The 27,881-nt window shown below is 49.6% G+C and overlaps 1 protein-coding gene across 1 annotated transcript; it reads right to left on the reverse strand.

The window, feature by feature from the left end:
- Window positions 1–1,605: 1,605 nt before the first annotated feature.
- LOC118094537 (sodium-dependent serotonin transporter-like) lies at window positions 1,606–21,525 on the reverse strand. Its single transcript, XM_060282060.1, has 13 exons — window positions 21,327–21,525; window positions 18,776–18,910; window positions 14,827–15,046; window positions 13,847–13,985; window positions 12,498–12,632; window positions 9,904–10,000; window positions 8,682–8,816; window positions 7,780–7,892; window positions 6,360–6,491; window positions 4,783–4,882; window positions 4,057–4,157; window positions 2,425–2,592; window positions 1,606–1,686 (listed from the first exon to the last, which is right to left on the reverse strand). The coding sequence occupies exons 1-13, from the start codon at window positions 21,523–21,525 to the stop codon at window positions 1,606–1,608; spliced, it is 1,755 nt and encodes a 584-aa protein (XP_060138043.1).
- Window positions 21,526–27,881: the final 6,356 nt, after the last annotated feature.

The raw sequence follows: 27,881 nt of genomic DNA on the forward strand, positions 1-27,881 counted from the left end.
AAGCACCCATTTTCCTTGTCTTTCCCGTCCCTCCCAGTCCAGGGGTTTCCACGTGGGGACAGGAGGGTATAAAAGGGAGATGCACCATTTTCCGGGGTTCCTTCCTACATTCTTTGAGGCAGGGACCCTACAGCTGTAGTTCTTTCTTTTCTGTAATAAAAGGATCAGTTTGTTTTTCCTGACAGCATCGTGTGGTCTCTGTCATTTCCCGGTGGAGCTGAACTTAGTGCAAATTTTGGAGCTTCCAACCCGCGTCTGTCCTTCCTAAAAGGCTGCACATTTTAGGGGCATTTTTACCATAACATCTCCTACCGATGGAGAACCTACAAAGGGCTCTTGCATACCCCATACATGGTTACTTGTTGGGCTGGGAGCCCACCAGTAGGTGGCGCCAGAGCCAGATCACCCTGGGTTTGCCCCCCTCGTCCTGGTTCTTTGGAGGTGTGCTCCCTCCCACCCGGACTGGTTGTAAGTGGAGAGGCAGACAGGTGGGGCAGACAGAGGGGAGATGGTAGGGTAGAGCTCCTCTTTCCCTGATGGCCCAGCCTCTCGTACTCAATGCCCACCCTTTACGCTGCACAAGTGGGGAGAGTGGCTGGTGTTGCACTCACATGGCGCTCAGGGACTTCCCATGGGGGTGTCTGGTTGGTCTCTGTGGGAACAAGATGCTGGACTATATGGATCAGCAGCTAGGTAAGTATTTGAGCCACACATGGGCGGAGAGAGCTGCACTGCAGGGCTGTGCTGAGGGCCCTGACATCCTGTGGAAGAGGAGGAGCCCACTTCAGGGTGACTTTCCCCTCCTCCTCCTCACCTTCTTCCATGAAAAGGATTGCAGGGGGAACTATGCTGGCTGCAGACATGCACACTTCCAAAATCTCTCTTGGCAGCTTCTCTTAAACTCTTCTAGCCACATCGTCTGGCCAGACAGACCTGGAACAATTAAGTGTGGGAAGAGCAGGGCATCTGAAATGGTAAAGACCCTGGGAACCAAGACATATGAGGAATGGTTGAAGGAGCTGGATATGTTTAGCGTGGAGAAGAGAAGGTGGAGAGCTGAGAGGATAGCCACCTTCAAATACCTCAAGGGCTGCCACATACCATAGGGAGGAAGCTTGTTTTTCCTGCTCCAGAGGGCAGCATTCAAACCAATGCATTCAGATTGCAAGACAGGAGATCCCAGCTAAACATCAGGAATAACTTATTGCCAGTAGCAGCTGTTCAACAGTGGAGACTCCCTCGGAAGGAGGTGGAAAGCAGAAGTTGGATGGCCATCTGTCAGGGATTCACTAGCTGTGCTTCCTGCTCGCAGGGGGTTGGACCCTTGGGGCCCCTTCCAACTCCAAGGGTCAGAGGCAGCAGATAGAGTGGAGAGGAGCAGCAAGAAAGGTGTGACTTGGGAGTTGTCCATTGTTGATGGAAATGCACTTTGGTGCCCCTGCAGCTGGTGCTAGGTGAGCAGGAGGCATCTCACTCTCCTGGGGAGGTGAGGCAAGTGGTGCAGCTGCCTGAGCAGCCAAGGGCAGCTTGGGGCTCCCGGTGGCTCTGGAGTTGGTCCCGCCTGTCCTGCTGTCAAAGGGCAGCTGGCCTCTCCCTTCAGGAGGATTAGGGGGCTGGTGGCACAAGCCCAGGCTCCATGGGCTGCTCTTGGGCTTTCCTCTCTGGCTGAAGGCAGACTGCCAGGCGCTGGGTGACCAAAGGAGAGACAGACAGATAGTGAGAGGGACAAGCCTGGAAAACGCCACTCAAGTGATGGATTTCTACTTGATTACATGCATTTCCCATTCCACCTTTATTTTATACAGTTCTTATACCACTTTAAACTGACTTGTCTAAGCCATTTGCTGTAAAAACAATGCGTAGAATAAAAAACAGGTTAAAGTACAAAACATGGGTCCCAGTTAAACCGGCCTGGGGAATATATCTTGCAGGGGGGGGGGGCTGATGCCAGTGGCACTGTAGTGGTTAGAGTGCTGGGCTAGGACCTGGGAGAGACCAGGGTTTGAATCTGCCCCCTCAGCCATGAAGCTTTCTGCCCCTCTCACTCAGCAGGCCTCCTTATGCTCTTCTATCACAAGCCAACACTCTATATACATCATGAGGTCATCACCCCCCTGTTCAATTTCCTTTAAATATATTACCGGTACTCACAAAGAAACACTAAGAAAAAGTATATGGTGGTGGAGTGGTGCAAAACAACACCCATGGCTGGTTCATAGCTTAGCCTCTTCACCGTCAGACTTCCTGAGTTGTGCAGCAGGTTCACAGGTTCCATGGAGTCAGGTAAGCTCAGAATAGCAGCCTTAGTGTCCCTGAGAAGACCTAGAATTCCATCATGGCTGAGGGAAACGCCCTCTCTTGAACCCCTGCCCAGACACAGGCATCCACACAACCACAGAGTAGAGAGGATTCTAGCTCCCTGACCTGCTTCAGAGATCCCGGGGTCCAGACCAGCTTGTAGACCATGTAGACTGGGATGCAAATGAAGGACGAGGCTCCGATGAGGTAGCCCACCAAGATGCTCCAGTCTGGGTACTGGTAGTCGAAGAGTATGAGGGGAGGCTGGTCCAGGAGGGAGCTGGCAATGATGAACTGACAAGAGGAGACGGGCAAAGTCTGGGTGCCAAGAATCAGCATGGAGAGCCCTGCCCTAGGCTAGCTGGGACACCCATCACTGGGGCAAGGCAACCTGTATGCCCTGATTGGCACAGGCAAGGAGTACTACATGCTCCAGCCAGCTGGGCACTTCCCAGGTGGCAGAAGCAGCTTGGAGATCAGACGGCAGAGCAGCAAGGGCAGGCAGGAGGGCAGGCAGGTTCCAGCCCCACCTCGTCTCCTCACACAACACTGCCAGGGGCAGCCACTGAGTGACAGGAACGAGGTTGCTGTCACACAAGCACACACAAGCAGCACACAACATGGGAGGCAAGCATGCTGCCCCACCACCTGCCTCAAACTCAGCTCCCAGATGCCTGGGACAGCCCTATGATGCTGGGAGTTGTAGTCCAAAACATCTGCAGGGTGCTAGGTTGGCAGAGGCTGTTCTACACCAAGTGGCATCAGATCTCCAGTCTCAGGCAAAGAAAGGGCTTCCATGTAACTTGCTACTGAGAATCATAGAACTGTAGAGGTGGAAGGGACCCAAGGGTCATCTAGTCCAACCCCGTGCTTGCCCTGTCCTAGTTTTATTTGAGGCTCCAAGGGGAGGTGGGTCTGAAGCAATTGCCTTGGCTGAGAGGGCCAAGCCAAAGAAGGCTGTGCAGAATCACAGCAGAAAGGCCAGTCTCTTCAGGACCACAGACAAATCCCTGCAGCAGGTGGCCCAATCTGGAGCTCCCCCAAGGAGAAAGGGGTCACAGCAGCACACATGGGCCTTCTGGAGGCTGACGGGTGCAGACTTGCTGGACCAGAGGAGGGAGCTTTCCCTCCGAGTCTGAGGAGACAAGGAAAGCCACGTCCCCTGCCTGGATGGTCCTGGAGCAGAATATGATCTCTTCCCAAGCAACGCCTCCTCCTCCTCCTCCTCCTCCTCCAGAGAACATGATCTGACCAGAGATGTTTTTAACTGGAGATGCCCAGGATGGAACTGAGAACCTTTTGCCAGCAAAGCATACATGCTCCCACTAAGTGGCAACCCTTGCTCTCAAGGGAAGGGGCCCGAGAAAGCCCCTCAGCTTCATCTCAATTCCCCAGTGGCCGGCATTTTGAGAGCCAGCAGGTGTAGTGGTTAGAGTGTTGTTCTAGAATCTGGGAGACCAGAGTGCAAACCCCCACTCAGCCACAAAGCTCACTGGGTGACCTTGGGCCAGTAGCGGTATCACAGCCCAATTTCACAGGGTTGTTGTGAGGATAAAATGGAGAGGAAGAGAGCTATGTAAGCCACCTGGAGCCACTTAGAGGATGCAACAACCACATCCATCCCTTATTAGTTTGGCCTCCCCTTTCCCTTCTGCTTCCTCTGTGGTCTCAAGCTCAGCATTCCTGGAAGCAGGGAAGTGTCTCTTTTCCTGAGTTGGACATTGGGGGTAAATGAGGATGGTGAAGATTAGTACTTACTGCTAGAAAGGCTGGACTGACAGCAGCCCAGCAAACCTGCCAATAGATTCCTGGAGCAAACCCCAGCATTGCCTTCACGTCATTGCAAAACTGCTGGATCCCTGGAAAGAAAAGAAGGGGGCCAAGGAGGGGGGAGCTCCTGTTCATGCGGCTGTGACAGTTGGGGGATCTGCACCACAGGAAGTGTGTGATTCCCTCTCAGCAGGTGCAGAAGTGCCCTTTGTGTCACAGTGTTGCTGCAGGATCAAGACCTTTGTCTTCACTTGGATCTTTCCTGATGTCAGTTCTTATGAGTTTGACTTTGTTTAGACTACTATTGTAATTTCTTTGGATTTTAATTGTATTGCATATTGTATTTGCATTGTAACATTTCATATCATATTTTGTATTGCTGTTGTACATTCCTGGAGATGTTTGCATGACAAGTGGCATATAAATATTTTAAAATAAATAGTCTATTAAAAAAACTCCCCACAGCCCCCACAGCAATGGATGAATAGCACAGGAACAAGACACATAAGGATAATGATGAAACATCCAGGGCTGCTGTGGAAGCAAGGCCTTCTCAGGTGTGGCCCCACCTCTATAGAGTCCATTCCCTATGGAAGCCCACTGGACACAATCCCTCCCCCCAACTTCTAGGCAACAGCATGGCAGGAAAGGCTGAGAATCTTTCCAGGGCACATAGTAAACATAATAACTGGGACATGGTGTTTCTCTCCTTACCGTAAAACCAGGAGACTGCAATGGACTCCAGAAGCACCACTGCTAAGATAGAGCAGCCGGCACCAAACTCTTCCAAGAGTTTCACGATGTAAGACCCACCCTAAAATGGGAAGATCCGAGCTTAGTAGCTTTTCAGCTGGAGTGACAGATATGGCCAATGCTTCTCTGTTGAGATGTTGGTCATGTTACCCCCATCCAATCAATGCATTATTGCTACTATGACTGGTTTAACATGCCAGCCACATGTTAAATCATGCTAATGGTTTAACAATGGCTGTGGGAACAGTTGAAAGAGTTGAGTATGTTTTGAGGAAGAGGGGCCATGATAGCCGTCTTCAAAAAATCAAAAGGGCCACCCCACAGAAGTCAGGGCAGGTTGGTTCAGGAAAGGGCAAGCAAAATGATCAATGGGATGGAGTGACTATTTCCTATCCAGAAAGGCTTTTTTGGTTTTAGATAAAAGGTGAGTAAGAGGAGACATGACAGAAGCTGAGTAAATTATGCATGGCATGGAGAGAGAAGTAGAGAGAGAAGTTTTTCTCCCTCTCTCATAACCCTCAAATTGTAGGACATCCAACAAAGCTGGATGTTGGAAGATTCATGGAAGCCACTCTCAAAGGAGGCAAAGTTGGCCCCCACCTGGATGGCTTGAAAAGGCAATAAGACAAATTCATGGAGGATACAATAGCTGCCTCCACAGTCAGAGGCAGCAAGACTTCTCAATACCAGTTGCTGGAAACCACAGGAAAGGAGAAGGCTCCTGGGCACAGATCCTGCTTCCTGGTTTCCCACTGTGGCATCTAGTTGGCCACTGCAAGCACAGGATGCTGGACTAGATGGGTCCCTTTGGGCCTGATCCAGCAAGCTCTTCTTATGTGAATCCCACCAATGGGGAGGAAATGGCTGGGAAGCAGTTTCTGGCTAAAGATGTCCAAATGGGAAGGGTGGCTTGGCAGTGGAAGAGTCTGCCTCGGAGACAGCCAGCACCCCTTTCTGGAGATATTGAAGCCAAGTCTGAATGGGCTTCGTTTGCAGATGAAGTAGTTGCAAGGTCCTGCACTGATCAGGGGGTGGACTAGTTAGCCTCCTGCATCTATGATTCTATTAAAATGCTAGTAAAACTACAACTCTTTGTCCTGGCTATTCTTCCGTTACTTGCTTCTCTCTCCGTCTTGTGTCTCCGCACTTGTAAACCAGGGGATTAACAAGATCCCTTTGATCAGGTCTTTACTGAGCTCTGTTGGCCAGTTTGTTGGGGCTCTGGTGTAGATTTATCCTGGTACACGGAAACTCTCCCAGCTGATGCCCCAGGGGGCAACAGGCTCTGCCCCTTTTCTCAACATTTTGATTCTAGTCACCTGCATTTTGCACCTACCTCAAGATTCTAGCAAAAAATGAAGTGGATCCCCAAAAGTCCACTTGTGATACATTGTAGGCTGTTGGACAAGATGACCCATGGGATCCCTTCCAACTCTACTGTTCTAGGATTCTGTTATTCTAAGTCCGAAGGCTGTCAACAAGCAAGGGAAAACCAAGCCCCCCCACCCCGCATATGGCTTCACTTTTTGGCAACTCACACTGGTCAGAGTGGCTATAGAGCCCAGGAAGCAGGTTGTGATGAGCCCCAGGACAAACAGCTCCCGTTGCTTGGCCAGGAGGTGGGGGTACTCGTCCATTATTGCTGTGATAATAGCTTCCAGGCCCCCAAACTGCAAATACACCCCCCAAAAGAGTTGTCAGCAAAAGAACACTCTGTGTGTGTGTGTGTGTGTGAGAGAGAGAGAGAGAGAGAGAGAGAGAGAGAGAGAGAGAGAGAGAGAGAGAGAGAGAGAGAGAGACAGAGACAGAGACAGAGAGACAGAGAGAGAGACAGAGAGAGAGAGACAGAGAGAGAGACAGAGAGACAGAGTTATGTGGAAGGCTCAATCAAAATATGGGATAATTCTTCCACATTACATGATGGTGGTGCAGCAATGCGTCTGAATGCCAGTTGCTGGAAGCCACAGGAGCAGAGTGTGTTGCTCCTGTGCTGAAATCCTGCTTGGGGGGCTTCCCTTGGGGGCACCTGGGGGCCACTGCAGCCTATCCTCATTTGTTCTTGTCCACTGCTTTTCCCTGAGGAAAACCACTCTTTGGCATACCTTTGGAGCAAACAGCAATTTGGGTTGACATTTGTTCTGATTTAGAGCTAAGGAGTGGGTTTTGCCTGGGAAAGGAGCGGGGCAGGGGGCAAACCACCCAGACTGATGCCTCGGAAGCGCAGGTCAAGTGGAAGAGGGCATAGGTGCCAGCTGCCTGGGGCCCTCCACAACATTCCCCATGAAGGCACCCACAAATTTTGCACCAGGGGCATGTGTGCCCAATGTCAGCAGACACGTCGGCATGTGTGTGCATGTGTGTGCAATGTCAGCACACCCACTGACTTGTGCATGTGACATCAGACACATGTGTGCCCACTCTGTGTGCAGCCACAGCCCTGGGGCCAAGCCTGGAAGTGTAGACAATCCCCGTGAGAACAGGATGCTGGACTAAAGGAGCCCCTTTGGCCTGATCCAGCCGGGCTCTTCTCTGAAGGTGTTCTTTGGTGCACACTTTCAGAATTTGGAAATATTTCAATTCACAGTAGCCTTTTTAAAATACAAACAAACAAAAAGGAAGTGTTTGGCATCCGTCTGTCTTGGGAGACATTGGAGGAGTGTCCTCTTGCAGGTGAAATCAAACTAAAAACATTGTGAAAAGAATCCAGTAATTTTCCCTATTGCCTGACCACACTGTTAGGGGGCCTGAGCCCCGGGGCCCTGGATCCCCTGCTCCAGATATATATATATATATTGGGGGGGGGTACATTTCCATAGCAGTTTCCCTGCTGACAGGGGGCCACTGGCCTCACCCTGCATCTATGTTAGCACAGGCAAGGTTTGCCCAGGTTTGTGGAGATCTATGCCTTTTAAAATCTAGCAATGAATGCTTTGGGGTATACGGTGGAGTTCTCCCTACCGTGCTGTCCAGTCCCAGTGTTATCATCATGAGGAAGAAGATTATGGCGAAGAAAGTGGAGCCGACCATGTTGGCGATGGCTTCAGGGTAAGTGATGAAGAGGAGGCTGGGCCCTAAAGAAGAGAATGTGCCAAAGAGCTGTGGCTCTGTGGGGAGAGCACCTGTCCCAGGTTCCATCCCTGCAGCATCGCCAGGTGGGGCTGGGAGAGACTCATGCTGGCAGTCAGTGTAGGCAGTACTGAACCAGATGGACCAGTGGCCGGTCTCAGAATAAGGCAGCTTCCTAGCATACCATGACAGGCCAAACAATTCCAAAAGCTGATGGAACTTGAGATGGGACTGCTGCAACGATGCCTCTGCTTGTGGGTCTGCAGATTTTGGACTGTAAGCCTAAGCGCAACTCACAGCATTTTAAACAACTTGGGGACTCTTGCCTAAATATACATGAAGATGTACTCTCAGGATTTCACTATACATAACCCCTGAGCTTTGTTCAAAGAGTGTGTGAATCAAGTGTACTCTCTACGCCTGCATGGTCCCAGCTTGCCCTTGTGTTCAACATCACATGGGCAGAAACCTCCTTGAACTGATGCGGCAGGGACATAACCACCAAGCTGGGGTGTGGAGGGTTGTCCCCATCTCAGGTGTCACAGACTAAGAGAGGGAGTTTAAGGGCTGGATGAACTCTATGGCAGACTCTCCTTCCTTGGAGGTTTTTAAGCAGAGGTCGGAGGGCCACCCATTAGGGATTCCTGCATTGCAGGTGATTGGACCCTTGGGGGTCCCTTCCAACTCTACAATGCTAGGATTCTGTGTTATGGAGTGTGGAGCATGAGGCCACAATCAGATAAATCACGTGGAAGAATTTTTAGCACTGCCATTTTGACGCACAGAACACAAACCTTTGTCTCTTGCAACATCCTCGACTTCCACATCCCTCATTTCTGCCATGTATCCCAAGACGGTGAAAATGACAAACCCTGACAGGAAGCTGGTGAGGCAGTTGACTACGCTGGTGATGATGGCATCCCTGGAAGGCAAGGGAGAAGCAATGGGTCTCTGGTCAGGCCACAGGCCTCACAACAAGGCGACCTTGACTGTCATTGAGAGGAGGCAGCAACAGCCTGGTTCTGCAGCACTGACTCAGGGCCAGCGGAAGACATTTTGCTCCCTGCAGCAAAAGGACAAGAGGGTTCCCTCCCCATCCCAACCTCCAGAAGCCCACGGGGATGGCAGCTGAATCTTAGCTCTCCCGTGACACTGTGATGGTGTGCCTCTCCTCTCCTCTCCTCTGCTCAGGGCAGCCATTCTGGTAGGGCCTCCCGCACTTACCACTGGGGATGGCATCCTTCCTGCAAGCTCAAGTAAATGCTGCAGTGGCACCAGCATGCGCCATCGAAGGAAAGCAATGCCTGCATGCGCACAAGGCCTTCTGGAGAGGCCAACCCTGTGACCTGTTCCAAGTCGCTCTCTATATGGTCAACCCACATTAAGCCTTGAAATGAGGGAAGACTGAAGGGTTACCAAAGGCAGTGCTTAAGTTCTTTGGATGCCATACTCACTCCTTCCCACAGGAGGAATGGCAGATCCCTGGAAGTTGAACACAGCTTATTGGGACACCAGCTTGGCCAACCCTCATCCAAGGACCTGCTGCAGGGAAAGCCATTCAAATCTTGGTGCTGCAGAGAGAAGGTTGGCCCTGTCTTGCTCATCTGCGGTGGAGGCATTGGGGGGGGGAAGTGAAGGGAGAATTTGGGTTTGGCCTCAGGCCCTTAAAAGGTAAAGGGACCCCTGACCATTAGGTCCAGTCGTGACCGACTCTGGGGTTGCGCGCTCATCTCGCATTATTGGCCAAGGGAGCCGGCGTATAGCTTCCAGGTCATGTGGCCAGCATGACAAAGCTGCTTCTGGAGAACCAAAGCAGCACATGGAAACACCGTTTACCTTCCCGCTGTAGCGGTTCCTATTTATCTACTTGCATTTTTTTGACATGCTTTCGAACTGCTAGGTTGGCAGGAGCTGGGACCGAGCAACGGGAGCTCACCCCGTCACAGGGATTCGAACCGCCAACCTTCTGATCAGCAAGCCCTAGGCTCAGTGGTTTAACCACAGCGCCACCTGTGGAATTGTTGTGGAATGGATTGTAACTGGACAGAGCGAGGAGGACGCCAAATCCTGGCCCCAGGGAGAAGAAGATCTGGGCGGCAGCATCGACCCAAACCTGCACAAACCCAAATACAACAGGCCTCTGGCTCAGAGGAACAAAATGGAACCCAGACAGAGGCTAAACATCCAGAACCATCCTCTCCACCACAGGAAGGAATCCCGAGGCCTGTTGTTCAGTTGGGTCACACCATGTCACTCCTCAGGAAGGAGCAAAGACTCCAGTTGTGGGTGCAGTCAAGCTGTCTAACGTTTGGGAAGAGCTGTTGCCAGGATACATGGTGAGGGACTGAAAAGATGGGATGTGGGGCCGTAGAGACAAATTTGCAAATGCAATTTTATATGTGGAGATGTATGTTTGGACTTTAAATGTCACAGAAAGGAAGGCAACTCACATCCCACTCCAAATCACCCCAAGTAAGTCCTTCAATGAATGTTTACCCCACCTCAAGTCCCCCCCAATAATTTCCTTTCCAATTAATTTGCCTCAGTTAACTTCCCAACAGATCTTGTTCCAGATCAATTCAATATCTCTTCAATTATCTCCATTCATTACTCCTGAAACACCACTAGGTGAAATTGTCAGGCCTTTCCTTCTTTCCTGAAATTAATATTGTGCCCAGAAGCCAAGATCACCTCTGTCTTCAGTTCCCCCCACAATTTATTACCCAGCCAGAAGCACTTGAGGCTCACCCTCCCTCCCTCCCTCCTGTGCCCCTGGGCGGTTGCCCTCATGGCTGGCAGGTGGTGATGGTGGCAGTGACCACATGTGAAGCGTTTGGCAAAGAGATTGTTGGGCTGCTTGAGTCTTTGGACAGATCTTATTAGTTCTTATTAGTTCCTCAGAGCAGGAGAAAGGAAGTCTTGGCCCACCTGTCCATAGGGGCCAACCTGGATTTCCACAAGGGAGTATGTATGGGGGGGACTATAAAGGCAGCAGCACTTCTGGGTTCTGATTCCTTTGCTTTTTCTCCTCCCCACCTGATTAGCTTTAATCAAAATTCGCCAGGGCAACTGAGCAGTAATTACAGGCAGGAAGTGCATTGTCCTGCTTTGCAAAGACAGGGAGAGGGAAGCTGTCCAACTAAAGCCCCAGCAGATGCAAATGAGATGAGTGATTCAATTAGTGATTTGCATTTCCAAGGGCTGCTTTTGATTATTGTTTTCTGAAACAATAATCAACCTAATATTCTCCCTCCTGACAATCCACCCTCTGATCTTCTCTGGAGTGCAAAGCCAGGTGGAGGGATGGCCAGAAACCCCACAGCAAGGCTTGAAAGAGAGCCTGCCCCCCTGCTCCCCCCACCTCTCCCCTGATTCTGCCCTCTGCAAACCTCTCCTCCCTGTTGCTCCCGGAGGTGGGGGTGGGGGTGTCTCTCCCCACTTGGGTGCTGCTAGACAGAGCATCAGATGCAACTTGGGAAAGGGTGTTGTCACATTCTGGTAATCATTAACATAACACTGCATTATGCAACGCTCTCATATCAGTATGGAACACTTAAGGCTGGCTTTGAAATGGCAGGTGGGAAGCCAGCATCCAGCTTGCTCAGAGGCTCGGGCAGGGCAGCTGGCCTGGCAGCGCAAGGTGCCCCTGTGACTGCTCCTTGGGGCTGCCATAGTAGCTCATTTGCAACTAATTAGTTGGTTAAGGGAAAGGGCTCAGACCCAATCATGCCTAGAACAGGCTGAGAGAAACCTCTATGCCGTTTTCCTGGTGCCTGTTCTGGGGTGGGAGGAACACACAGAATTTGGAAAGCTGCCTTAAGAGCCCAAGGAGCTTCAGCGCTGCATCAGGTGGGCTGCCAGGGGCCACCTCTGCATACAGAGTCCCTTTGCTGCTTCTTGCTGAAGGCCAACCTGACGCGCATCTGGTCAAGGCAGAGGAGCCTAGCCAGCAAGCAAAAGTGGCAGCCTTCACTATGGTGTACAGTTGTGCAGAAGGCATAAGCCCATAAGAAGAGCCTGCTGGATCAGGCCCAAAGGGGCCCATCTAGTTAAGCATTCAGTTCTCAAGTGGTCAACCAAGATGCCTGTGGGAAACAGCCAGTGGCACAAGAGCCTTCTCCCCTCCTGTGGCACAAGAGCCTTCTCCCCTCCTGTGGCTTCTAGCAACTGGGATTCAGAAGCATTGCTGCTACAAACCATAGGACAGAGCACAGTCATTCTGGCTAGTAGCCATCAATAGCCCCTCTCCTCCTCCATGAATTTGTCTAATCCTCTTTTAAGTCAAGCAGGTTGGTGGCCATCATGGCCTCCTGTGGCAGGGAGTTCCATAGTTTAACTCTGCACTACATAAAGGAGGACTTCCTTTTATCTTTTCTCAATCTCCCAGCATTCAGCTTCATTGGAGGACCCTGGTTCTAGTGTTCTGAGATTGGGAGAAAACCTTTTCTCCATGCTATGCCTAATTTTATAAACCTCTGTCAGTTGCCCCTTTCCAGCTCTACAACATCCCTTTGGAGGTGAGGTGACCAGAACTGGACATGGTGTTCCAAATGCGGCCGCACCATCAGTTTGTATCATGGCCTTATGAGGCAGCCATTGTGCTGGCTTACGGCTGTGCTGGTGAGCTTCTCCCAGTTGGGTCGCAGGTAGAAGACGATCCCTCTCCAGGCTCCCGGCAGAGTCGCTCCACGAATCAGCAGGATAAGCAAGACAGCATAGGGCAGGGTGGCTGTCACCCACACCACCTGGAAGGCAGCAAAGGGCCATTGGGATCAACAGCTCCCCCATCCTCTTCCCCTCCTAGGTGGGCTGTGCATCCCTTCCTTGTTCCCCCAAAACGCCAAGTTCCTAGAATGTTTCAAGGAACTGGATTTTCTAAGTGAATTTCCTGCTCCCTCACTTGTGGTTCATGGCCAATCCATCAGAGTGGTCAAATTGCCATAGTTCCCCCTTGGAGTAATTCCTCCATATCTCCCCAGTAGGATTTTTATCATCTTGATCATCATTGCAATTATTGTTTTTATTTTGAAAAGGGGTTTTTGGCATCCTGGGTCAAGTATAACTGAATGCTATAATTGGTCAAATTATTCCAGTTGGCTTGTTTTACACCATTTATTCGAATCCCTCCTGCCAATCCAGGTGCCAAGCAGGGCTGCCCTGACTGACTGCCTCCCTCCCTCTTCTCTGGGGATCCTGCTCAGCCCTTCTCTTTTGGGCTCTGGACTCTTTCATCTGGGATTCTCGTAAATGTTTCAAGCTTAAGGGCTAGGAAGTTATTTGTTTGCTTCCAAAATGAAAATGAAGATGCTTAACAGTGCAGAATTGGGTGCCCACACACCCACTGTGGAATTGCAGGAAACACACAGATTCAGGCAGATCTGTTGGAATCTGCTCAGCCAATTTCCTTTCTTTGCATGCCCCATGTAACTATCCTTGGAGCAGTGAGCAAATTATTAAAAATAAAACAAAGGATTGTTATAAATCAGAGTGATAATTTTAAAAGCAAAACAATTCCTCATAAAACAAGAAAGGGAACTAGCCAGAGAACAAAGCAAAATTGATTCAAAAACTTGATGGTTGGGGTAGAAGAGGAGGAAAGGTTTGCACCACCTCCTATATCTCAGCTGGTGGTGAGGGAATGGTGCCTCCGCAGGTGGAAGGTCCCAGAGTTTGGGAGCCGTGAGCACCATGAAGGCTCTGCTCCTGGCTGCTCCTGGTCTCACTTGGCATGTCATCACCCCTCTCTAATCCTCACCTCTCCCACCACTGCTGTCCGGCACAGACAGGGGGCTGGTCAGCTGGGGGGTAGGTCAAATATTTGCCCTGGGGTGTGCGGTACTTGCAGATAGGACAATGTCCCTCCAGGGGCCAGTGCAGAATGTATGGCTGAGCCATTTCCCCCTTCTTGATCTGCCCACCTCCAGGAGCCTGGAAAGAAGGGAGTCAAAGCAACCGTTACCTTCCCAGAGGTCTTGACCCCTTTCCAAAGGCTGAAGTAGACCATGGTGAAGATGAGGAAGAGGCAAAGGAGCAGCTGCCAACGGATGCCTCCCACGTCGGACAGGCCCTGCGAGTTCTGGAGCTCCAGAACCTTCCTCCTGAGGCAGACAGAAACCCTTAGGTCAGTGAAAGAGAGAAACAAGTGGAAATGTCAGAGGGCCATCGCCCTGAGCGCCTCACTTGTTGTCACCAGAGCAGGCTCTGCTTGTACACACAAATGGTCAAGGGTGCAATCGTAACCCCGCTTACCTGGGAGTAAGCGCCACTGAAGTCAATGGGACTTAGCTCAGAGCAACCATGGTTGCAGAGGCTCTGAAGGAGGAACTGGGAACCCTGGTGGGTGGCCCTCCAGATCTTAAGAGCACAAGAAGAGCCTGCTGGATCAGGCCAACGGCCCACCTGGCCCAGCATCCTGTTCTCAGGGTGGCCAGGCAGATGCCTTCAAGGGAAATGGACAAGCAGGACCTGAGCCCAAGAGTCCTCTCCCCTCTGGTGGCTTCCCACCCAGTGGGTAACTGTGAGTTTGACTCTACAATGCTATGGTTCTATGTTGTTGGATTCCAGCTCCCATCAGCCCCTTGCGCCAGCCTAACAAATGGTCAGGGATGATAGGAACTGTGGTCCATTGACACCTGCAAGGCCACAAGCTTGAGAGATGCAAGAGAGGGCAGGTTACTGTGCCTACTGTGCCTTTGATAGATCTGCAGAGGAGGTTTTGAAGGGTCATGGAGAGGAAACAAGAGAAGTGTGCTATTATTATTGTACCTTTGCAACATTTTTAACCACCGAAAAGACAAAATAACATGGAAAAAAGCAGGAAAAAATAGCGAATGGGAGGGAGGGAGGGAGGGAGGGGGGAGGGGATTCAGGCAGAATTTGCAAATGTTGACAAAACCACATAAATGCCGGACACATAAAACTCTTACACATAAAACTTACACGTAAAACTCCTCGGCTGGCGACTTGGAGTGGTTGGTCCAGGTGACGTTGCTCTTCCCAAAATAGCTGGTGCAGTTGGGCGTATTCCAGGGGTTGTCACAGCTGGTCCAGGGCAAGGTGTGGGTGAAGGATGAATAGAAGTAATAGAGGGCCCAGGCAATGATGGTGTTGTAGTAGAAGGAGACATACAGGCCAATGATGCAGATGGCAAAACCGATACCTGCGTGGAGAGCAAAACAGCACCTTGGAGGGCAGGGGTTGGGGGGAATCCCTGGTCTTGAACAGGGTCACTGTGCCCCTGAAGGACCAGGTATGCAGCCTAGGAGTCATTTTGGACTCACAGCTGTCCATGGAGGCGCAGGTCAATTCTGTGTCCAGGGCAGCTGTTTATCAGCTCCATCTGGTACGCAGGCTGAGACCCTACCTGCCCGCGGACTGTCTCGCCAGAGTGGTGCATGCTCTGGTTATCTCCCACTTGGACTATTGCAATGCTCTCTACATGGGGCTACCTTTGAAGGTGACCCGGAAACTGCAATTAATCCAGAATGCGGCAGCTAGACTGGTGACTGGGAACAGCCACCAAGACCATATACCCTGTTTCTCCTAAAATAAGACATACCCATAAAATAAGCCGTAGCAGGGGGAGGCTTCGGGGGCAGGGGAGGGGGAGGAGGACAGAAATCCAATCATAAAATGGACCACTTCCGACTGTTCACCTGCGTGGGATACTTCTGTGGCAGGGAAGGACCCATGGAGGGGGATGGGAAGAAGGTGGAAAAGGTGTTCATGTATGTACCATTCTTTGTAATTTGTAAAATCAATAAAAATTATGTTTAAAAAAAATAAAATAAGCCGTAGCAGGATTTCTAAGCAGTTGTGCAATATAAGCCATACCCCAAAAATAAGACATAGTGATAGGCACAGTTCTGGAGGGCGCCAAGGAAGAGGCTGGGCTGGACATGTAATTAAAAAATAAGACATGCCCTGAAAATAAGCCACCGTTGTTGTTTTTTGAGGAAAAATAAATATAAGACGGTGTCTTATTTTCGGAGAAACACGGGTAACACTGGTCCTAAAAGATCTTCACTGGCTCCCAGTACATCTCCAAGTACAATTCAAAATGTGTGTCATGGGCATAGCTGTCAAGTTCTCCCTTTTTTAAAAGGGAAATTCCCTTATGCTGAATAGGCTTCCTCATGAGAAAAGGGAAAACTTGACAGCTATGGTCATGGGCCTGTCGACTTCACCTGCTGAGCAGCAGCCTGAAGGAGCAGAAGGCAAAGTGACTCCACCTGCTCCTGATCAGCCTTCCTGCTCCTCATGAGAACCAGCTGGCTCCAGCTTTCTGAAGCAGGGTTTCCGGCCTCAGCCGGTTGCTGAAAACAACATTGGTCTTCCTGGCCATATCTTGCTGCTTCTTGCTTCTCAAGACCTTGGACCCTCGACTTTCTTGACCCCTGGATTGTCTGACTACGTAAACTGAGATACTCCTGAGCTTAGGACTGAACTGAACCTTGCATATGGACTCTGCACCCAGGCAAGGACTCCCCTGCAATATGGCTGGCTGGCTGGTTTTCCCCTCCACTGAGCTCTGCCATGGCTGGCAGAACAGGACTATGACAATGTTGGTGCTTTAAAGTCCTAAATGACACCATCATTCAGCTTGGACACTGAGGTCCAGCTCCAAGGGTCTTCTGGTGGTGGGGCCCATCAGATGTTAAGGAAATAAATAGCTATAGAACTTTTAGAAGACATCTGAAGGCAACCCTCCTGTATCAGGAGGTTTTAAACATTTGATATTTTATTATGATTTTAAATGTGTTGGAAGCAGGACAAAGTGGCTTGGGCAACCCAGCTGGATGGACAAGGTATAAAAAACTTGAATGGCTTGAATCTCACACCATTCTCCCCCCCCCCAATGGGGATTGGGTGTGATGTGAATCGAAGATGAGTGTATTACACATGAAAGCTCATACCTTGAAAGCTTATATTTAGTTGATCTTTAAGGTGCCACTGGAATTAATAAGAAATATTTTTTCATCTTGTTATTTATTATGACTAAGATGAGTTGCTAACCACTGTCCTCTGGGACCTGAGACCAAGAGCTCCCTCTCCTCCTGCGGTTTCCAGCAACTGCTATCCCAAAGCACTTACTTCCCTCCAACAGTGGAACTAGAACAGAGCCATCCTGGCTAGCAACCACCCATAGCCCCCTCCTCCATCCTCTTTGAAAGCCATTCAAGTAGGTGGGCATGACTGCCTCCTGTTGCAGTGAGTTCCATAGTTTGTTTATGTGCTGTCCAAAGAAGGGCTTTCTTTTGTCTGTCCTGAATCTTCCAACATTCAGCTTCAATTGATGTCTATAACTTCTAGTGCCATGAGAGAGGGAGAAAAACTTTTTGCTCTGTTCTTTCCAGGATATGCATCATTCCACATACTTTTGTCGTGTCCCTTTTAGGTAAGTTGCCCACTGGTCATTTTGGTTCCCCTTTTCCAGCTCAACAATATCCTTTTTTGAAGCTGGGGAATCACACACTGTTTGAAGTGCTGTCAGACTGAACAGTTGCAAGGAGACATGATAATGGCTGCTTTATTTTCAATCTCATTCCTAATGATCCCTCACATGGAAATTTGCTTTCTCATGCCTCCTGCAGGCTGGGCCCGACATTCTAGGGAAGCATTTACCGGTAAAGCTTAACATATTTTTAAAAGAAATTAACCTTTAGACTGTTTTGAGTAAAAGTAGCCTCTGAATATTGAAAGGTAGATTCCTTTAAGGTGTCCTAAGTCTAGAGACATAAACATTGGGGTGAGTTGAGGGAGACAGATGGCTCCTTTCTTGAGACATAGATTTAAATTTTTAAACTTAAAGCATTTTTTTACCCCACTCTTTAGCCAAAAAGGCTCCCAGGGCAGCTTCCAAAAACATTAGTAGTGAATACTGTAAGGGTGACAGTATTACCCTCATCATTACAATCTAAAAGACACGGCACACAATGAAAGAGGGAAGGGAGGGAGGAGGAAAAAAGGGAAGCTCATAGAGTGCCTGGAGGCGGTTGGAAGATGGATGGCGGCTAACAGATTGAGGTTGAATCCTGACAAGACAGAAGTACTGTTTGTGGGGGACAGGAGGTGGGCAGGTGTGGAGGACTCCCTGGTCCTGAATGGGGTAACTGTGCTCCTGAAGGACCAGGTGCGCAGCCTGGGAGTCATTTTGGACTCACAGCTGTCCATGGAGACGCAGGTCAATTCTGTGTCCAGGGCAGCTGTCTACCAGCTCCATCTGGTACACAGGCTGAGACCCTACCTGCCCGTGGACTGTCTTGCCAGAGTGGTGCATGCTCTAGTTATCTCTCACTTGGACTACTGCAATGCGCTCTATGTGGGGCTACCTTTGAAGGTGACCCGGAAACTGCAATTAATCCAGAATGCGGCAGCTAGACCGGTGACTGGGAGCGACCGCCAAGACCACATAACACCAGTCCTAAGAGACCTACATTGGCTCCCAGTACGTTTCCGAGCACAATTCAAAGTGTTGGTGCTGACCTTTAAAGCCCTAAACAGCCTCGGTCCAGTATACCTGAAGGAGCGTCTCCTCCTCCATCGTTCTGCCCGGACACTGAGGTCCAGCGCCGAGGGCCTTCTACCGGTTCCCTCACTGCAAGAAGCAAAGCTACAGGGAACCAGGCAGAGGGCCTTCTCGGTAGTGGCACCCGCCCTGTGGAACGCCCTCCCACCAGAGGTCAGAGAGATAAACAACTACCTGACATTTAGAAAATACCTAAAGGCAGCCCTGTTTAGGGAAGTTTTTAATCTGTGATATTTGATGTATTTTAATGTTTGTTGGAAGCCGCCCAGAGTGGTGGGGAAAACCTAGCCAGATGGGCGGGGTATAAATAATAATAATAATCTTATAATTTCCATCCTTGCTTGTTTGGCTGGTTTTTACCTTTAAAGATGGGGCAGATGTGCTTCCAGATGGGTATAGCTCCTACCCTATGAAACTGTCCGAGAGCCAGCTCCATGTAAAAGAGAGGCACCCCTCCGAAAACGGCCATCAAGATGTATGGGATGAGAAAAGCTCCTGTGAGGAGAGAACAGAAAGGCCCCCATTATCCCGCCTGCACATTCAGACTGTTTGAGGGGGTCTGGGCAGGGCAGAGCCTTAACAGGTTTCCCCTCCTGTGCTCCTGGATCCAGGGACATCAGGAAAGACCTGGCCTCCATCTCCCCGCAAGCAAAAAAGTATTGACTGTGAGACAACCTGGGTGAGAGAAATTATAAAAATGTCACGAGTGGGTGCAAGGCAAGAATCCCTGCAGCCCGGTGGGGGTGGAGGGACAGCTGAGCGAGAGAGAGTTTCATGAATATGCATTGCCCCCCCCCCCAGTGATATGAATAATTCATGGTCTGAATGAAAGACCCGGGGTGGGCAGTGGGTCCCCTGCGATAAAGCCTCCTCTTCCCTAGAAAGGGTGGGTCACTCTGAGACTGCAATCCTAATGAGCGACATTCCCTGCAGGGCTTGTGTAGCAAAGACATAACTGTGTTGTGCTGGGGAGAAATGCACACCCCACAACATGGGGAATAGATGATGGATGCACCCACCCACCCAGAGGAAGGTGACTGTCATGGGCAAGTCTGCTGTACATGTGGGGGGGGGTGTCACTCATCTACATCTCCGCCAGGGTGGTAAAGGGCTTAAAATGTGCCTGGAGAACTGAACCAGATGTTAAAAGGTGGCCACCCAACCTCTGCATGAAAACCTCCCAGGAAGGAGAGTCCACCACCTTCCAAGTGAGACTCTTCAGTGTTCCACGGTCAAGCATCTCTTCCTGTCAGAAAGTTGTTCCTGATATTTAATTGGAATCGCCTTCCTTGTAAGCTTCCCCCATCTTCCATGTGATAGCCCTGGAAACATCCCACCTCGTTCTGAGTCAGACCACCATCCATAGAACTCCGTAGTGTCAATACTGACTGGCAGAGGCTCCCCAGGGTTTCAGAGAGGGAGTCTCTCCCAGCCTTTCCCAGAGATGCTGTTGGGGGTTGAACTTGGGACCACCTGCGTGCCTTGCAGATGCTCTGCCACTGAGTCTCGGTCCTTCCCCAAAGTTTGCTGACCAGATCATGTTGATTTCCCCTCCCCTGGCTCAGTCCCATTTGTTTTGTTGTATTTTAAGTAGCTTGATTGGCGGGGGGGGAATGGAAGCCGTGCTAGGAGGCACGAATAGTTCAAATTAAAATTAGAGGGATAAGAAGAGAGAGCAAGTTCTTTATTGCAAGATCTGTAGCATGAGAATACCTTGTATTAGGCAAAAATGTCACTGAGTCATGAGCAGGTTTACTCACTATCTTGCAACATTTGTGTTGGCTCCGATAAAGGTGTTACCAGACTATAGATTTTGGATTATTTTTCTAATTAGCCAACACAGCTTTCTACATTCTTGTGTGCTAGTTATTCCAGGAATGCCAAATACCACGGATAGCTCCTTGGAATTTTTTTAAAAACCACACACTTAAAAAAAAAACAACCAGCTAATCTCCTGCATTATATTGACTTGCAGAACAGCTGCAGAGCCAGGAAGAATGTGACATTTGGAGCCTCAGACTTTGCAATAAAAGAAGAAAAATTGGCTGCTTTTCAGTGCCTCTGTTTTAACACCATTTTCAACAAAAACTATCCCTATCTGTCAACCAAACTACAGTGTATTCTTTGTGCATCTGAATGTTCCAAACAAAGCCATGTATGCCATGTCTGAAGGTCACTTACCCTTTTTCCAAGGAGCTCAAGGTGGCACACATGGTCCTCCTTCTCTGCCTTTAATCCTCACAACAGCCCTGTAAGGTAGGCTTGGCTTGGCCAAGTGGGGATTTGAACCCTGGTCTCTCCCAGGTCCTAGTAGGACACTCTAACTATCAGACCGCACTGGCTCTCAGATATGGTCTTTGACATGGACAGGTCAATCTCCTTCCCTGAACCAGTTTTATTATCATGGAATGTCACAGTATCTTTTTGGAACACTTTTCAAAGAAGAAAAAAGTTATAAAGGGTAAGTGGCTGAAAATTGGGGAGTTGGCTTAGAAACATGTAACTGACCCAATCCTCGAGGGGCTACTTCAGTGTAAACTATGCAATGAAAAGAACTCCCGGGGCAGATTTTATACCCATTATTTGTAAGAGGGTGTTGTTGTTTTTAATGCTGCACCCTGCTCCTTAAGAGCAGTTCCTTCCACATTCAGAAACCCAAACTTCTGATTCAGCTAGGAGTTGCATTGATGGGGAAAGAAGATGTCAAGCGTGGAAGGATAAAAAAAAGACGGGGAATGAAGAGGGATTCTGCAAAGTTAAGACAAGTATTGAAACCCTAGTTAGAAACAGAAAATGTGGACTCCCAGGCAAGGGATTAATGAGACTCCTACAATTAAAGTGGGAAGCAGGTAACTGTTTAGAAGGGGATGGGGTAGGGGAGAGCCCAAAATCACACACCCCGTCTCCTTACCACCTCCATTCTGGTAGCAGATATAAGGGAACCTCCAGACGTTGCCCAGGTCCACGGCAAATCCTATCACTGACAAAAGGAAATCCATCTTTTTCCTCCACTTGTCCCTGGAGTCTGCCTGGGTGAGGAGGGGTGCAGGGCTGGGGTTTGCCAGAGCAGCCTGCCCGGTGAGGAGGAACTCAGCCGGAGAAGCAGACATCCTCCTGCTGCGTCTCCTGAAAGCCCCTGCAGGATTTCAGCTGAAGAAGTTGGTGAAGGGGAAGGCAGACCCCAGAAGGGGAGGGCCAGATGGGGTGGGCACCCCCCCCACCTGCCACAGAGCAGCCACTGGGAAGAGATGTGGTGGATCAAAGGAAGGCGGGAGCCGCCTGTCAAAGGAGGCAAGTCCGTGGCCACAAGAGCTGGTTGGCTTCAGTGGCAAAGAGGAGCGCCAGCCCAAACTCTGCCTCTGCCACAGACTCCCTCTGAGGCCCCAGGTGCCGCCGCCACCACCACCATTTCTGATCATCAATATTATTACATTTATATCCCCCCTTCTCTCCAAGGAGCTCAAGGCAGCTTTCACAATTCTTCTCCTCCCCATTTTGTCCTCACAACATTCCTGTGAGGTAGGTCAGCCCCATAGCCTCACCCTTTATCTGCAGAATGAGAAGTGGAAGTCGGTTTACAGATGAAGGATGTATATATTGGAATTGCTGGATGTTTTGCTCTGTGTGCAAAGTTTCAGACCCAGCTAAGAATTTTAGTGATTGCCAGAGAATGAGAGGAAATTGACATTGTTAGTGTCCTGGTGGCAGAAGCAGGGTGTTCTGCTTCCCCCCCCCCCTTTCTTCCAGGCAGACCTTAACACAAAGGTTCTGGACCTCTGGGCTACCAGGGAGTTGCAATCTGTGATGTGGGAGGATGGTCCCAGTGAATGGCTGCTGTGAGTTGCAGCCACCATAGCCTGGAATCTTCCACACTCCTTCAACCTGGGATGAAGTCCTGTTGAACTCTGTGAGGCTCCTCTTGCACAGGGCCTGGATTGTGAGGCCTCTTCATCCACCCTACTGAGAGACCAGGGACTTTTGACACCTTCTCTCCTTGAAATATTTCCATTCCATCTGTAATTGCAATAACCCTGCAAGTAAGAAAGAGTGACTGGCTTTTCCTTTTTCCTCCTCCTTCCCTTTTGTGATGTGCTTTCCTTCCTTCATTTGCTGTGGTCTGCCTCTTTGGCTCAGACCAGCCCCCTGATTCTGAGGGGCTCTTTCCTCCCACAGATGTTACACTGGAAGCTGGGTTGGTCATATTTCAAACAATGAAAATCCTGACAGAAAAGTTGTTTTTGCAAAATTTGAAAAAAAAATGCTGTTTTTGAGCTACTTTTATGGGAGGGGGGGGGGACGACACTGCCGACATGGGCTGCTGACTGCAGTATTCCATATATGTCCAGGAAATTCCAGAAGTATGGCAACTCTGCTGGAAGCGATACTACAAGAGTCTGATCTCTGAGGGACAGCAGCACAGATGTACAGCTGGCCTATGTGGGAAGGCACTGGAGCCTGGAAGGAAGGAACACAGGAGGCATAATGAGGGCCAAGCAGGGCAAGTCCACAAGGAGCCCTGGTGGGATGGAGACCAGCTCAGGCCCAGTCCCTACAAGGACTGCTTCTTGCTGTGCTCGGGTGTTCATGCTGTGAGCCTCTCCATCCTGTGCCCAGGTTGCATCTATGTGCAAATAATAACTCAACATCTCCTAGAGACACCAGAGTCTTGCCACTCGGAGACTGGCGTGCACATAGCATTATCTTCTGCTCAGTGGTGCTGGTCTCAGAAACTGAGCCAGGGAAGCGGAGTCTCTTTAGTTCCCTACCTGTTCTGTCAGTGTGATGTTCACATCTCCTGTCATCTTTGGCTCCAGGCTGTCAATCAAAGGAGCAAAGGAATTCACAAGGTGGAGGTGGAGAACTGGGAGCGAGAGACCAGGCCCTCGTGAGCACTGAACCAGTCAGGCATGTTAATGTGGGTTACCCACAGGCTGGGCTACAGCACCATCTGCCTACAGCCATATTGGCCTCAGGTTGCCCCCCCCCCCAGAAAAGATCAGGTTAGCAAAAGGTAAACATTGGAAGTTTAAGATCATGGCAAAGAGGATCAGGCTGAATGGCAGCCCTGAGTAAGTGGCAGAAGCTGCAGAGAGGTATAGACAAATAGTCTGATCCATGGAGAGCTTCTCCTGCAGAAGCCCACTAGCAATGCTTGAAAACAGGAAGACAAGACTACCAGTGGCTACTACCAGCCATGTTGGGTAGGCTCCTGAATGCCAGTTGCTGGGAATCACAAGTGCAGAGAATGTTGTTACACTGAGGTCCAGCTTCCCAGTGGGCCTCTGGGGACACGCACAGTTGAACTATGGAACTCACTCCCACAGGAGGCAGTGATCCCCGCCAGCTTGTTGTTGTTTAGTCATTTAGTCGTGTCCGACTCTCCGTTACCCCATGGACCAGAGCACGCCAGGCACTCCTGTCTTCCACTGCCTCCCGCAGTTTGGTCAGACTCAGGTGAGCTGACTGGGAGACTCCGTGACTGGGAAGAAGAGGATGTGGAGGAAGATTAGAAGAAATATAAGTTATATCTTGGAAAATATTGTAATATCTAAGAATTTCCTTTAGTGAAAGTGTTAGAGGCTGTTGGTGTAAATATAGAAGAATAGGTTAAGTTTAAAGCAGGTAGATTTTGATGAGGTATTGAATTTTGGAACTGCCAAAGATGATTTGATATGAAATTCAGATGGAGGGGATTGGGGGGGAATCACACACCATTGTTTAAGGAAAATTATGAACTTATAAGTATTATTTGTGTTTGTTTGTTTTTATATTTGTTTTATTTTGCTTGTAAAATGAATAAATATTATTATTTTAAAAAATGAATGGAAATTATTTGGAAACTGCTGGAGAGTTGCAATTTGGAAGGGTGAAGCTGCCCCCATCTCTTCCCATTGGCATTTCCATGTCAAGAATTTCAACATGCCACCAAATTCTCCTTATTTCAGGATAGTGCTGACCCTTCAAGGGAGAGAGAGAGTGTGTTTCACCTGGCGAGCATTGGGTGGCAGTGGCAGACCATGGCAGAGTGGGGCTTTGTGGAAAATGTCAGCGAGAGTGCAAAGAATTCTCCATTTTTGCACGCCATTCGAGTTGAGGTAGAATTTCAAACTACCTTAGCTTTTCTCTTTAAACAAAAGTGTTTGGATCCTAGAATCTCGGAAGTGTGTCTAGTTGTGCTGAGATGTGTATATTCAGAGCCACTTTCATCTTAGAACTTTATATGTCTCTGTGATGAGCCCTGGAATTCTATGCTGATTAAACAGGCTGCCCTCTAGGGAGCGTCAGATATGAAATGAATGCAGCTTTTGCCAATCTGGTACTACTCTCTGATGTCTTGGCCTGCAGGTCCCATTGATAGAGTCTGAATTCAGAAGCCCTTGGTTGAGATCTAAACCTTGGAGACAGTTATGTCTATCCATCCAGGCCATGCCTCTTGGTACTGGCAGTGGCTCTCCAGAGTCTCAGACAGAGAGAGACCTTTCCCAGGTCTGCCCTCTGGCCTCTTCAATGGGAAATGTCAAGGACTGAACCTGGGACCTTCTGCCCTTGCTAGGAGACTGTGAAGAAGAAGGAACCAAAAGGCTGAAGGTGACTCATATAAAGCTTTGGAAGAAGTTGACCCACGGGAGGGGGAGAAGTAGTGGCCATGCCCAGGAGGCCCCTTGCCCAGGCTGGTCCTCAGCCTTTAAGACCAGCTCAATATGCAGGCAGATGAGCACTAGAAGCCCTCAGACCTTGATCTACAGATGTGTAGATCAAGCTACTGGTGAGAGGCATAGGAGCAGGGTTTGCAATAAAAGTTGGCCACCTCAAAAGCAGCATTTGGCCCTCCTCTCAGCTGCTTCTTCCCTGGAAAAGAGGCGTGGGGCACTGAGAGAAACGACATGGTGTTATTCAGCTGCCAGCCCAGGAAGGTGGTGAGGCCCAGCTCCCTTTTGGGCTCCTGCCCACAGTTCAGAAGATGCTCTGTGAAGCTGACCTTGATGGGAAGTGACAGGCCGGGCTGAGCTGATGTTCATCTGCCTGCAAGGGGGGCAGGAAGATTGACAGGAGTGGAGATTTCAGTGGGGGGTGGGGAGAAACACCCAAAGCCTCGGTGGGCAAAGGGCAAGGAAGCCTTGATCTCTTTCATCCTGGGGCTTCTCCTGTACCTGGTGCTTTTCCAGCTACATGAGGAAGCGCAGGCAGAGCTCCCTCTGGGAGGAGGGCAGCTGTGAGTCAGGAGAGGGTGGGGTGGCCCCTCCCCTAAGAGGACTAAAAATGAGCCTTCCCATACCAGGACTGCTTATTGCATATTCATTACATATTCAAGCATGTGTTTATTTATTCATTACATTTATATATTGGGGCGTATGGGGTGTTAGGGTAGTACATCATGATCCTACTGGGGTAGTTTGTCCACCTTTGGTTCTCCCTGCCCACCCAGCCGCCCGCCCGCCTGCCGCCCAACGCCCTTCAGCCCTCACCTGTGACTCCTAGAAGCTGTCCACATGCAACAGCGGCCACAATCCCAGGAAACGGCTTTGACTGCCAGCTAAACCAAGGGAGGGTAGCCAGTGGGTCTCAAACCCTTGGGGAGTTAGGGACGTCCCCTGCATGTGAAGACAGGCTCCAGTGGATTGAGCGGATGAGACCAAGAGTGGGTGAGTCCAACGGTCAAGAAAGCGGTTTCTGCCCATGCCGTAGATGGGGCTCGTCTGCCTGGGAAGGGAGCCCATCTAGGAGAAGAAAAACTCTGATCCTAAACCTCCACTGCCTTGCAGGACGTCTTCAGGAGAAGAAAAGGCTCAGGAGGAAACCCTCCACAAATCTGGAGCGCAGTCCCTACGGTGGTTGGGTGGCACCTTGTATGCCTCCTTCCAGCAACTCCTGAAGCCAAGCTGGTGTCAAACGTTTTGCTCTGCTTTCCTTTGGACCATATCAGTGAGGCCGAGAGGGGGGTCTTGTCATCTGGGCTGCCCAGGATCTCCATGCACACAACCCAGGCTTATGCCCAGGGAGGCTCACTTTGGTGCCGCTCATACAGCGGTTTGACTTCACACACACACACACACACACACACACACACACACACACACACCGGAGCTTGCTCCCTCTTCCGCACACCTTCCAGCTTGTCAACATCCTCCATAAACTGTGGTGCCCAGAACTGGACACCTTATTCTAGGTGTGGTCTGGCCACAGCAGAAGAGAGTGGGACTCTTTTTAAAAAAATGTTTTTTGTTGCATTTTACATTTTTTTAAACATAACCACAGCTAACAATGTAAACACAAAATGAGTTCTTGATTACCCCCTCCCCACGACTTCCCCCAACTTCCTGGTTTCTTACACATTCATTTCTCCTGCTTATTATCTTATTTTGTTCTTAATGTTTTAACCTCATTTTTCTATTTTGCTATTTATTTTGCTAATTGTAAGTGTTTAATCAAACCCTGCAAGTGAGTTCATTTCGTTACATTGTTTCTGTAGATAAAACACAAAAGGTTCCCAGTCTTTTTTTTTTAAAGTCTCTATTGTCCTTATCTTTGAGTCTTCCAGTTAACTTCACCATTTCAGCATATTCCATCAGTTTTTCTTGCCATTGTTCCTTCGTAGGTATTTCATCATTTTTCCATCTTTGGGCTAGCAAAATCCTGGCTGCTGTTGTAGCATAAAGTTAAAGGGATCCCTGGACCGTTAGGTCCAGTTGTGACCGACTCTGGGGTTGCGCCGCTCATCTCGCTTTACTGGCTGAGGGAGCCGGTGTACAGCTTCTGGGTCATGTGGCCAGCATAACAAAGCCGCTTCTGGCGAACCAGAGCAGCACACGGAAACACCATTTACCATTTAAGATTCTAGAGCAGATCATTAAGCAAACAGTCTGTGAGCACCTAGAAAGAAACTCTGTGATCACTAAAAGTCAGCATGGGTTCCTGAAAAATAAGTCATGTCAGACTAATCTGATCTCATTTTTTGACAGAATTACAAGCCTGGTAGATGAAGGGAACGCTGTGGATGTAGCCTATCTTGATTTCAGCAAGGCCTTTGACAAGGTGCCCCATGATATTCTTGTAAAGAAGCTGGTAAAATGCGGGCTAGACAATGCTACCATACAGTGGATTTGTAACAGGCTTACTGACCGAACCCAAAGGGTGCTCATCAATGGCTCCTCTTCATCCTGGAGAGAAGTGACTAGTGGGGTGCCACAGGGCTCTGTCTTGGGCCCAGTCTTATTCAACATCTTTATCAATGACTTGGATGATGGGCTTGAGGGCATCGTGAGCAAGTTTGCAGACGACACCAAATTGGGAGGGGTGGCTAATACCCCAGAGGACAGGATCACACTTCAAAATGACCTTAACAGATTAGACAACTGGGCCAAAGCAAAGAAGATGAATTTTATCAGGGAGAAATGTAAAGTACTACACTTGGGCAAAAAAAATGTAAGGCACAAATACAGGATGGGTGACACCTGGCTTGAGAGCA

Source organism: Zootoca vivipara, chromosome 13 (genome assembly GCF_963506605.1).
Source record: "Zootoca vivipara chromosome 13, rZooViv1.1, whole genome shotgun sequence".
Classification (NCBI taxonomy): Eukaryota; Metazoa; Chordata; class Lepidosauria; order Squamata; family Lacertidae; genus Zootoca; species Zootoca vivipara.

Coding starts and splice junctions, on each gene's coding strand:
- LOC118094537 (XM_060282060.1), bottom strand. CDS start 21,525: ATGTCTGCTTCTCCGGCTGAGTTCCTCCTCACCGGGCAGGCTGCTCTG. Junction 4,883..6,359: donor CTATAGCCACTCTGACCAGT/GTGAGTTGCCAA, acceptor TTCCCATTTTAG/GGTGGGTCTTACATCGTGAA. Junction 2,593..4,056: donor TCAGTCCAGCCTTTCTAGCA/GTAAGTACTAAT, acceptor TCCTCTTGTCAG/TTCATCATTGCCAGCTCCCT.